Source organism: Thamnophis sirtalis, unplaced genomic scaffold (assembly GCF_051295495.1).
Source record: "Thamnophis sirtalis isolate CommonGarterSnake01/CBP01778 unplaced genomic scaffold, rThaSir2_p1.2 scaffold_4, whole genome shotgun sequence".
Classification (NCBI taxonomy): domain Eukaryota; kingdom Metazoa; phylum Chordata; class Lepidosauria; order Squamata; family Natricidae; genus Thamnophis; species Thamnophis sirtalis.
The window spans coordinates 90,563,613-90,575,689 of NW_028261384.1; the positions used below are offsets into that span (position 1 = coordinate 90,563,613).

The 12,077-nt window shown below is 36.4% G+C and overlaps 1 protein-coding gene across 4 annotated transcripts in view; it reads right to left on the reverse strand.

The window, feature by feature from the left end:
* FAM171A2 (family with sequence similarity 171 member A2) overlaps positions 1-12,077 on the reverse strand; it is a 57,404-nt gene that overhangs the window by 19,779 nt on the left and 25,548 nt on the right. For 3 of the 4 annotated variants that reach the window (XM_087713373.1, XM_087713372.1, XM_087713371.1), the window contains exons 3-4: positions 6,696-6,788; positions 128-286 (exon numbers count right to left, since the gene is read on the reverse strand). In XM_087713373.1, coding sequence (XP_087569499.1) covers positions 128-286; positions 6,696-6,788 — 252 coding nt within the window. The remainder of the gene's footprint in view (positions 1-127; positions 287-6,695; positions 6,789-12,077) is intronic. The other variant, XM_087713374.1, reaches the window with a different exon arrangement.

The following is a 12,077-nucleotide window of genomic DNA, read 5'->3' on the forward strand; positions in this document are numbered from 1 at the left end:
ATCAACAATAAACTAGTTAAATATATATTTCATATCTCCAAATCTGGTGTCAGAGACAAGCTGTAATATAATGGGTAGCCTTAATGCTCCACCCCTCCCTATCCCACATTTCATGATGGCCCCTTACCACTGCCATTACTTTCAGCCCCGATGAAGGACGGGAACCCTCTCATGTCTGGCCCACCACTGGCGGCAGTCAAAGTGGCTGAAAGCTGGCTGTAGGTGGAACTGCGGGACAGGCGAGCAGATTTGCGCTGGAACTGTGCCCATGGCTGGCTCTTAGCTCCTGCAATGATCAATACTTAAATCTTCTGGTCTAACTGGGCAGTATTCATAAAAGACCATAGAATCCTTACTCTTTGATGCTGTACCTTAATACATAAATTTGCAGTGCAATAACTCAAGAAGGTATCCATAAATGTTTGGTCATTAACTATAAGATTCAGCCTTCAATAAATTCTGATTCTAGTATAACCCCTATGTGTTGGAGAAAACATAAAAAAATAGGTTATCTATATGTTCGGCCTTTTTGAACTAAATTTGTATACGATCTTATAAAACTGTTCAGCTTTTAAAACAAAATTTATACAAAATAGAATAGATTATGACCCAGATCATAATATTAGATCCCAAGTTGCCCTTACTAAGTTTTTTTGATAATCCAAATAACACCTTGAAACATAAAGACTTGATAGTTTTCTTATTGGTTGCAGCCAGGCAGGTAGTAGCAAGGTCCTGGAAAACAGGAAAGGCTTTGAATAGTTCCATATGCTTTAATGGCAAAGATGACAACAAAGGTGGTAATATCATGATAATACATTACAACCACAATTGAACCCAAATTCTCTGTTGCTAAGTAAAATATATGATAAGTGAATTTTGTCCGATTTTACAACCTTTCTTGCCACATTGGTTAAGTGAATCACTTCAGTTATTAACACGGTTGTTAAGTGAATTTGACTTGCTCTTTGACATTGCTTGTCACAAGTGGCACAAGTTGATCATGTGGGACATTGCAGCCATCATAAATATGCACTGCAACAATCATAAACATGTGTCAGTTGCCAAGTGTCTGAATTTTGATCACATAACCATGGGGATGCAACAATGTTGTAAGTATGAGAAACAGCACATTTTTAGTGCTGTTGTAGCTTTGAATGGTCATTAAATGAACTGTTATCAGCCAGGGACTTTCTGTAGTTTGCAATTAGGTCAGCAGATGATGCTGTCAAGAAGTAATTATATTAAATTCTGCAGCATCTTGAATCTCCAGGTTCCTATGTATTTTGTGGACTTCAGCTTAGCATTCAATACCATCATTCCAGAATGTTTATGGAGATTCTCTGTCATCCAAGTCCATGGTTATCTCAAAGGTGCTTTTTCAAGAAGCAACTGGATTTCCTTGTTTTTCTTTGAAGACACTCCGCTTCTCATCCAAGAAGTTTCTCCAGAGCTGTAGAAGCACCTTTGGGAAATCATTCCAGAAATTCTCTACTCTAAATTGATCCAGCTTTCTGTACCTGCTCATAGTTGTAGGTAAATAATTTGTTTTAATAATAATTTGTGAGGCTAGGGAAAATTATATCTCGTATACAGGCGCCCCTCAGGGCTGTGTGCTTGCTCTATTGCTCCCTAAATATACCAATGACTGTATCTCAAGGGAACTCTATGTTAAAGTACTAAAGTTTGCAGATAATACTATGGTCATTAGCCTTATTCAAGATGGTGATGAGTCTGCATTTAGTTGGGAGATTGAATAATTGGACCTGTGGTGCAGGCATAACAATCTAGAGCTTAATATGCTAATGAGAGTGTATTTTAGAAGGAGCCCTTCTATTTTATAATTTCTTACCATATTTGACAGCACAGAGTCCTTCAAATTTTGGGGTTCTATAATCTCCCAGTACTTGAAATGGACACTTAACATTAGAACCATCATTAACAACAAAGAATGTTCTTCCTGCGTGAACTCAGGAAGTTCAGACTGCCCCAGGAGCTGTTGATACAGTTTTACAGAGGAAATATTGAGCCTGTCATTTGTACTTCTATAATTGTTTGGTTTGGTACAGAAACCAAACAGAAAAAGTACAAACTCCAGTGAATAGTTAAGATTGCAGAAAGAATAATTGCAACCAGCCTGCCTCCCATAGAAGATTTATATATTGCTTTGGTCAGAAGGAGGACTGAGAACGTATCTGCAAACCCCTCACATCCTGGACATAAACTGTTTCAACTCCTCCCCTCAGGTATTTTAGGCCAAAAGAACTATATACAGACATTTCCCTCCTCAGGCGATCAGTCTGTTGAACACCCAATTCTCACAGTGCTGTCTAATGTCTATGTATATTTACCCATGTAATAAGGCTGTAGCAGTTTTATTTATCCTTATTGTTATCTTCTTTATTCTCCCTTCTTTTGGTATTATTATATTGATCATCATCATTCTGTTGCTTCACATGTACACTGAGAGCTTCCGCACAAGAGACAAATTCCTTGTGCGCTTAATCACACTTGGCCAAATAAAGTATTCTATTTTTACTTTGCCTGCTTTAAATGTATCAATTATATACAACAAAGGTTTATTAATTATCTATTACCAGTCTCCAGATTCCTAGATAATTTAAATAAATGAGACTATGTGTATTGTATTTGTATATATCAGCCCAGCATAAAAAACTGCAGAGGTTCTCAAACTTTGTGGTATTATGATTTCCTGAAATGACAAATAAATTACATCTTCCCCAAAAAATAAAATCAATAATTGTCAGAATCAGGCAAGAAATTAGTATATCACTTTTCAATTGAAATTTGAAATCAAATTTAAAGTCATAATTTAATACAAGGATGAGCTTGTTTATGTTTGCATAATTTCTGAAATACGGAGACTTTATATGAAACTAGAGCTAAGCTGTATGTTTCAATGAACCCCGAAGTGCTCAAAAGATGATACAACCTCCTTGATTTATGACCATAACTGAGCCCAACATTTCTGTTGCCAAGCAAAAACAGTTAAGGGTTTGTTGCTCCATTTTATGATCTTTCTTGTCACAGTTGTTAACTGGATCAGTACATAACATTAGTTAGTAATATACTGTTAAGTGAAATCCATTGACTGTACTTGTCATATGGTCACAACTGCAACCCTCATATATATGAGCCGGTTGCCCAAGTGTCCAAATTTTGATCATGTAAACATGGGGATACTGCAATGGCTGTAAGTGTGGAAAAACAGACATAAGTCACCTTGTTTTCAGTGCCATTGTAACTTTGAATGGTCAGTACACTAATGGGTGTAAGTTGAGGACTACCTGTACATGAAACAAAGTTAAACACTACATTTTTCTGCAAATTGGAACAGAAGCTTATGTGCAATTGTTTACAGATTCAAAATAAGAAAACCGAATAAAGCAGATGCAGAAATTTTAGTATTCTTCCAATTGATCCCTGTAAAGTTGTCAATAAAATCCATAAAAGTTGTTGTCTTACTAGATCTACAATTAGCCAGCAGAAGAGTTTAACAAATCAATGAATATGTGACTCTTCCAACCTTTAAGGTTATCACTTATTGTTCTATCTTCTTTTAACAACAACCGTAGGGTCCTTCAAAGGGTGAACAGTGAAATCCAAGATAAATCAGTCTTACAAAGTAGACAGGTTTAAAAACAATATCTAAATACTTCCTGCTAACAATTTCAACTGTGAGAAATTGAAATTATTGAAGGAACTAAAGGAAATTTCAGAAGACCAGAAGTTACTGCAGGAAATCCAGAAGATCAAAAGAAACTTCTACTAGAACTGATCCCAAACTGATAAACAGAACCTGCAGATCACTGTAAATGACTTGCTGAATAGTTTAACTCAGGGCTGTCAAAGTCAAGGGCCCCAGGCTGGACCTGGCCCATGGGGTGCTTAGATCTGGCCCACAGGCCCAACCTGGAAACAGCGAAGGACCAGCCCGCGATGCCTCTGCTAGCACTGTTTTTGGCCACGACGGCCTCCTACAGCCCTCTGCCAACGAGAATGAAGGTTGGGTGGGTGAGTCCTTCAAGGTCCGTTTTCACTGCTGCCAGAGGGCTAACAGTGCTGCAGAACAAACTGAAAGCAAAACAAAACAAAAAAGAAATGTTTTTCCTTTTCCATTAGAGCATCCAAGTAGGGACAGAAAAGGAGAAAGGGAAAGAGAAAAGACAAAAGGGGGGGGGGGAGATGGGAAGAGAGCAAGGAAGGAAAAAGAATGAAAGAGTGGAAGGAAGAAGAAAGAATGAAGAGGGAAGGAAAAAGAAGCAAAGGAAGGAAGGAAGGTTTAGCCTGTTTAGCATTTGGTCACCAGCAGCCCTGCTGCCCTTTCGCCTTGTATCCCCTTGTATCCTCCTCCTGACCTCTCCTGGTGGCCTCCCATTCTATCACTGAGGATGCTTTGGTTACAAAGCATCCTCAGTGGAGAGGAAGTGGGCCTCCCTCTGACCCTCCCTCCCTCACACAACATGAGCAACTTGGACAGGGTGAGCAAGAACAGCAGCAGCAGCCTTAAGGAGGAGGCAAGCGCAGCCAGGCATCCCCTCGGGGCAGCGGGGCTGGGCTGTGGAATCCTGGTGCCTAGGAAGCATGAAGGTTGAGCGCTTACCCTCCACTGTCAAGGACAGCCTGCACCACTGTCTGGGGGTCCTCAGCGTCGCCTGAGGGACGGTGAGGCCTCTCTGGAGGACAAGGGTTTGGTGCTTTCCCTGGTCTCACCTTCCTCCGCTGGATAAAATGGATCCCCCCAGCCTCGCCTGGGCCACCACAGGTGTCTCCAACATGAGTGATGTCAAGCTGGTCACACCCACCCTGGCCATGTCCACCCCAACTCCCAAGATCAAACACAACCCCGATATGGCTCTCAATGAAATCAAGTTTGAAACCCCTGGTTTAACTGAAATAGTTATCCACGAGTCCACATTACAACAATCTTATGCAACATGATTCACATGATAGGAAAAAAAAAACCTATTCCCTGACCTCATCCTCAAAATCACACAAAAGAAAACCTTGTTAAGTCTGAATTATTTACACTGAAGTGGTTTGGACAGAAACAAAAACTGTTCAACCGTAACAACACAGAAAAAAAACATTTAAATAAATGAATACCTTGTTAAGTGTAGATGTTACTATTTTCGGGTTCTGTGGCAGCTAGTAACATAGATCGTGTGGGTAAACTGAATACAACTAAAATCAAGTATATTAGAAGCTAATGTTTCATGGTCCATGTGAAAAAAATTGGAAATGTCATTAAGTCAATGATTCAAAATAGACATTCAAACTGTGAAGCACTTACAGAAAAGAAAAATAAAGGTTTTATGATAGTGTTCATAGTTACTAGACTTGAATATTATGGAAAATCTTTGCAGGAATCTTACACGTGCGATATTTGTAAGGAGATCTAAAAATGTTTCTAAGCTACATGAGTTCTGCAAAAAAGAATGGGCAAAATTTTCAAAAGAATGGGGGCGATGGGAACATTTGAAAGCTGTTGCTTTTGCCAACAGGTGTAAAAGAGTTGATTGAAAGAATGCCTAAATTTCTCCAACTGACATTTATGGTTTTTTTTTAAATTCTGTAACTGCACATAAATAGTAAGCATGCATTCAAATTTGCAGAAAGAAATCATATTTACCTCTGCATGATGGAGAGTGAAAGAAAGTCTGTTCATTTTGAGATTAACTGAAACATACAGCTTAAACAAACTAACTTTTTACATATATTGTACCATTTTCAAATAGCCACCCATATTTATTTCTGATCAATATTTGTTCTTTATAAGCAGCAACTATACAAAATCCTTACACATACGAATTAATTGCTGAAGATGGAATCAGCATACTGAAAAATTCATTTCTTGTTTTGTTGTATGTGTTCATTTTGTTCATTGTTTCAAAATTCAGGAGAGATATTGTCAGGAGTTTTATTTCAAAGCAGTGCCAGAAGACACATCGATGAATTGCTCATTTTCAGCAGTAGCAAGTACACAAGCCTTTAAGCACTGAATGGATTCACTAACTTCATTAGCACATATATTTCTACAGACTAGAGCTTTGCTACATGCCACATTGCTAGAAGTGCTGGAGACCAATGAATATGTTCAAGAAAAATAAAATGCATTTATCTGCTATTGGTATTAATATTAAATGGGAATGCTGAAAGCACACATCACCCTCATTTTATCATCCCCTACTTACCAGTACTCTCATCATATGGGCTCCTGATTCTATCAGGACCTATTGAGAAGGTTTCAACTCATTTGCTTATGATTTTAGCAAAGGCCCAATTCGCTCCTTCCATTACTTAACCCAGAATGAATAACTCACATCTTAAAGATTTCTATCCCCAAAGTCTCTGCAAAAGCACTTGAACAGATTCTTTTTTGTACAAGTTGGTATTAAGTTGCTATGGAGGTACAGAGCTTGTAGAGATGAAGAGCCTTTATCCTATCATATTTTCTATTGTCTAGCAAGTTCTTAATATAAATATAACAGTATTAAGAACTTGCATAAAGCTTTAGTGACCTATTCTGGGGCTCAGAATCTCAACTTCTACATCCCAGCAACTATGTATTCTACGGGTTCTGCTCCAGAAAACAGTATTTCAATTAGGTGGAATCCAGTGCAGTGACTGAATGCCCTACTTTTTCTTTGGACATAATGGATCTTGGGACCTACCTGGAGAACCAACAAGGATTTGTATCAAGTCATCATAAAGGATAAGTGTTGCAGGACGCTCTGGAAGCAGATAGAGACTTACAGAAGCATAGACTGCAAGGGAAAAAAAACCTGAATTAATATAAAACTCCCTTTTCCTTTGAAGGAGGCTAATTCTAACATACAACCTATCCTTTGAAGCATAGTATAACTAAGGGATTTCTGCTGGGGGCAGATGACAAAAAAAATTAGAAGAGTGTACATTCTTTTCTGGCTTAACCTTTTGCAGTGGCTCAACTGAATTCTCACTAGGTAAACAATGGATTGAACATCCAAATTTCCAAAATATAATTTGTGGCTACAAGCTGCTAATTGCTTTTCATTTTCTTTGACTACAATCCTTAAGAGCAATAATTCCAAATCAGGGGCATTAAGGGAAAAGTGGCTCAGCTTCTCTGCTCTGTTGTGACTGTCATTCTGACTGTCATTGTTTGACACTGTTGTCTAACAATATAGCTGCCTGTTCTAAATGCAAAGCACAATTTATTAATTCAAATATCACAGCAAATATTAATTTTATTTCCAATGAAATAGGATATTAACAACCAGCTCTGATCATTCCCAGTTTTGGTTTGCTTTCTACATCATGTTACTAATCCAAAAATATTTAAATAAGACAACTTTTAAAATAAGGTTTGGTTTAAAAGCTAATTGAAGCATTATGTTTATCCATCTCTTTTATTAGTATTTATCAGAGTAGGAAAGTTTGGTTTTCTCTCTTTTCTTAGATAAATTTTCTCAGTCTAATAAATTATTTACAGATCTAATAACTGAAAATTATTTACTGATCCAGTAATCTGATGGCAAAGGGAAAGCTTAATAAAAATGTAGTGAGAGAGTAGGAATATTCATTAAATCTACAATAGGTTCTGAATATTCTATTCAAATAGAGCAATTCTATAATGAGTCAGCCTGGATTTTAATCAAAATTTGCAAATGTGTTTTAAAAAACTGATTCAGAAAATTTCCTCAATAATGTCTTACCTATTTTTTCTGGTATCACTCTGCCACTATGAATGGCTTAAAACCTATTCTCATTAGTGTTATATGACCACAATGATGGTTTGATGATTCTGTAATGCTAAAAACCACAAGGAGAATGAAATAATTTTGGCTGAACTTAACTTTAATCTCAATGCAGATTTACTATCCATGAATAGAGCTGAAGCAAAGAAGAAAAAAATGAAACTTGAATTAGGAAAGGAGGAAAGAAGAAAGCAGTGGTGGGTTCTGGATCCCATTCCAACCGGTACGTTATCACATGGACGTGCACATGTTTCTTACTGCTTCCTCGAGCCTCCGCAACACTCCAGCTGCTCAGCAGAGCATCGTACAGGTGCTGTACACGCCGTGCGCAGAAGTGCTGAAGACTTAAAAGACCGATAAGGAACTTGGACAGGCGGGTAGGCCCTCGGGAGCACCATACCGAAATGGTATCTGGTGCTCCTGGCAGGCTCCGGTACGCCTGTACTGGGGCGTACTGCCTGCAACCCACCACTGTTTACAAGTTAACCCTGATTTCTTATAGTTTTCTTTCTGTCAAATTTCACCACTAAGGACACTTAGGACCTTACCCGTGACCTTGCTATTTTGTTAAAATATGTGACTCATATTTGCATGCAAAAGAGCCAAGAAGCTAAGGAATTTGTTCTTGGCTTCTAAAAAAAACAATGTCAGGAGTTTCAATTCACTTTTCGATAAGATTCCAATTTCTAATTATTGGAATAAGCCAACGAGGAGTAAACAATTTCACAGTACATTTGAGTAAATGAGGATTCCTGCAGTATTATCTATACAAACACAGATAGAAGTAACATCATAAACAAAGGCTATCAGTGCAACCTCAGTTCCAGTTATATTCAATCTTATCTCTACAGAAGAATATCTGCTTTCCATGCAAACCTGCATCTTCAATTGCATCTGAGTTATTTCCCCTTTCATTTGATCAAATCTCAAATATTCAAGACTGAACCTTTCAGCATTCTTCCAACACAGAGACCAGGATCACAACAAAAGACTGCCTTCAAACCCAATTACATAATCCATAAGATACCAAGATTAGTATTAAGTTACTGAGAGATTCAGGTATAGCAAAATTGCAATTTCAATGTAACATCTAATTGAAGTGGATTTAGATAATGAGAACCACCTGGATGCAGCTGGAGTTGCAGAGCCATCATTTTCCCGGTTATCTTTTCCAGAAAATGAGTTTTTTAGACTACCTTATGATTGCACAGAACTCTTGGATCTTACAAAATACCTTCAATACAATCTTAAAGGAGGCACTGATAATTATTGAACCAGTACATCTTTCATAACATTAATACCTTTTATGTTCTACAAATTGAAAATAATTCATAATTGCAAGATTGATGATTGCTGAAATTAGATCTGTACATCATTCAATCTTAAATGGAATTGATTGAATTTATCCATGATTAACAAATACACAAAGAAATATAATCATCTCTATATAGGAATTTAAATGGACTCTATTTCTAGGTCAGTTTGATCTGTCTCAATAATTCTTCCATTTCTAATTCCCAAGCACCAAGGTTAAATTCTTTTAGTCAGTTTCTCATATCTTCACATGCTTGTACCAGCCACCAATTTGAGACTAATCAGGGAGTGATCTGTCCATGATAAAAACCAAAGAAAGCTATTCCACATTCATTGTGCAGTATCATCTCTGTACAAATAGCTAAATCCAGTATGGCTACATGTATGGGACTAGATGCCAGCTAGGATATGGTCTTCATGAAAAATGTAATCCTAAAATACTCCTGATTGGGCAAAGTGAACATTGAAATTCACTAATAAGGAGCCTAGGGCAAACCAACATCAGATCAGGTTAGTACGTATGGTACATAACAATATTCCTACACAATCCCAGCCACCCAAATCCAGGAGCAAGGAGTTAAAATTGGCAGACTAGAACTGATTAATGACCAAGAAGTCCAAAGATCATGACCACTTCATCTCCCCATCCTTTCCAATCCTACCTTTTGAGAAAACAGCAGCAAAAAAATAGATTGCCTGCTCTCTTCTATCTACAGGTAGTCCTCGATTTACAACCATTTTTAGTGACCATTTGAAGATACATTGGCACTAAAAAAGTGAATTTATGACAATTTACAGCTACTGCAGCAATCTGACAAGCAAAGTCAATGGGGAAGCCAGAGTCACTTAACGACATATTACTACTTTAATAACTGCAGTGATTCACTTAACAACTATGGCAAGAAAGGCCGTAAAATGGAACAAACACACTTAAACTCTCTTGTTTAGCAATAGAAATTTTGTGCTCAACTTGGTCTTAAATCAAGGACTACCTATAGTCTTAAATCCTAGATAATAGATATTGTATCAACATATCATTGAGGAAAGGATTTAAGCAAGATGGTAAAGAGTTGCAGGGACCATATCAAGTACTTCATTTAAGTATATGTGGCTCACAATCTATAAATAGTCCTACTCTTTTCCATTGGAACAGTGCTATTAAAACAGGGCTGCACATATTTTGTAAAACTACAACAGAAAACTATTATTCAATGCACATTACCTTAACTTTTTCTGAATTTAGTTGTGGTATGCACCACTGATAGATGTTTTCTTCCTTTTATAATGAAAATATTAACCTTTGCGTATTCAAACATAATTATAAATCACACTATTTTTATTTTTCCTGTATTATAAGAATGCAAATTAAATAAAAAAGGTCTTCAATGACTTTATTGTATAACAGATTTGAAATTCACACAACAATGTTAAGATTAGTAATCTTGGTTAATTTTTGTGTGTATTTCATGAACTCAATAATATAGTCATTCTAAATGAGGATCAGTCCCCCAACTATTCTGTGTTAGTTATGGGTTCCTGATCTTAAGCCAACCACTTCACTTGTACAACCTAGTTTGATCCTACAGAATAGCTTCTCTAGGCAGCTTCTTGAAATTGTTTTTTCTTTATTTTTTTTACAACCCCCCCACCCCCTAATCTTTCTCTATGATCAAAGGGAGTGATACAGATATAGAATGGAATGAAGGAGTTGACTGACTCACTTTCTCCATGGTGACTCAGTTAAATAGTTAAAATTACTGACCAACAATGGAACAACATAATAAAATTAATAGAACCATAAAATACAAGTACTAAAATACTAAAAGTTAAATATTTAAAGCTACATCACTATATTATAAAATTATTTTATGCATAAGATTTTAATAATAAGTACAAGGTATAATTTATATTTCTTTAATCATTCAGTCTGTGGTGATATTAACCTTGCTTAGATCACTGTGAACCCTTATTTTACTTTAAAAAAATACATGAATGTGTTTATGTATATCTATTTATACCAGACAAATTTAAGATGATCTTCATCCTGCCTTCAACCTTCAGAATTTAATATTTGCTGCTTGAGGCAGCAGTGGCAACTTTCTCTATCTGATGGTCGAACTCATCCTGCATAAAACAAGTTAGTCACAGAATTGTTATGAATTTTAGTACAGCAAAGTTGATCAAGAACTCAATTCAATTTAGAACACACTCTCTCCCAAATTTTGTCAGTTATGATCCTAAGATTGTGTTCTTTCTTCTACACCTAAAAATCCAGATATAAAGCAGAGATTTTACTTGATGATCATCTCTAAAAATTATAAATTCAACAAGGCATCAGGGGAAATCATGTTTCAATCTAGTTGATGGTTAATTATTGCAACTGCTTCAATGTTTTAACTGTTTTGGTATTTTTTTAATTTGTTATTATATTTCATAATATATGCTCCCCACCCCAGTCACTGGTTGAGATAGGCCACTATGGAAATCAAATAAGTAAGTATTAAAAATGTCTTATGATCATAAGAGAAAATCACTTGCAAACAACAAAGCTGTAATAATTGTGCCATTTGGATTTATAGTTACTTGTCAAACTTTCCATTTAAATAAAATGCTCATACCAGAGGTGAGTATGTGTTAGAAGGGCACAATGTCCCGGATAATAAGATCACTTTATTGGCCCATCTTGGGATTTGGAAGCAGAAGTCACAGTTGCTTTTAAATGGTTATTGTCAATAGTTTCTGCCTCTAGGCAGGAAGTACAGTAGGAGGTAATCAGCAATATAAATATAGACATCAGTGTTTCTATACACAAGTTTTATAGTAAAGATATAAATACAAACTTAAGTGCAAGCATACTGTGTAAGCATAATTTACTGAATAAATTTTTAACAAGATAAAAACAATGCAAATATTAGAAAGGAATCAAAGAGAATAAGACAGAATAGTGAATTAGAAAGAAAATAGAGTAGAAATAGAAAAGGAAAAAGATTGAAAGAAAGGATT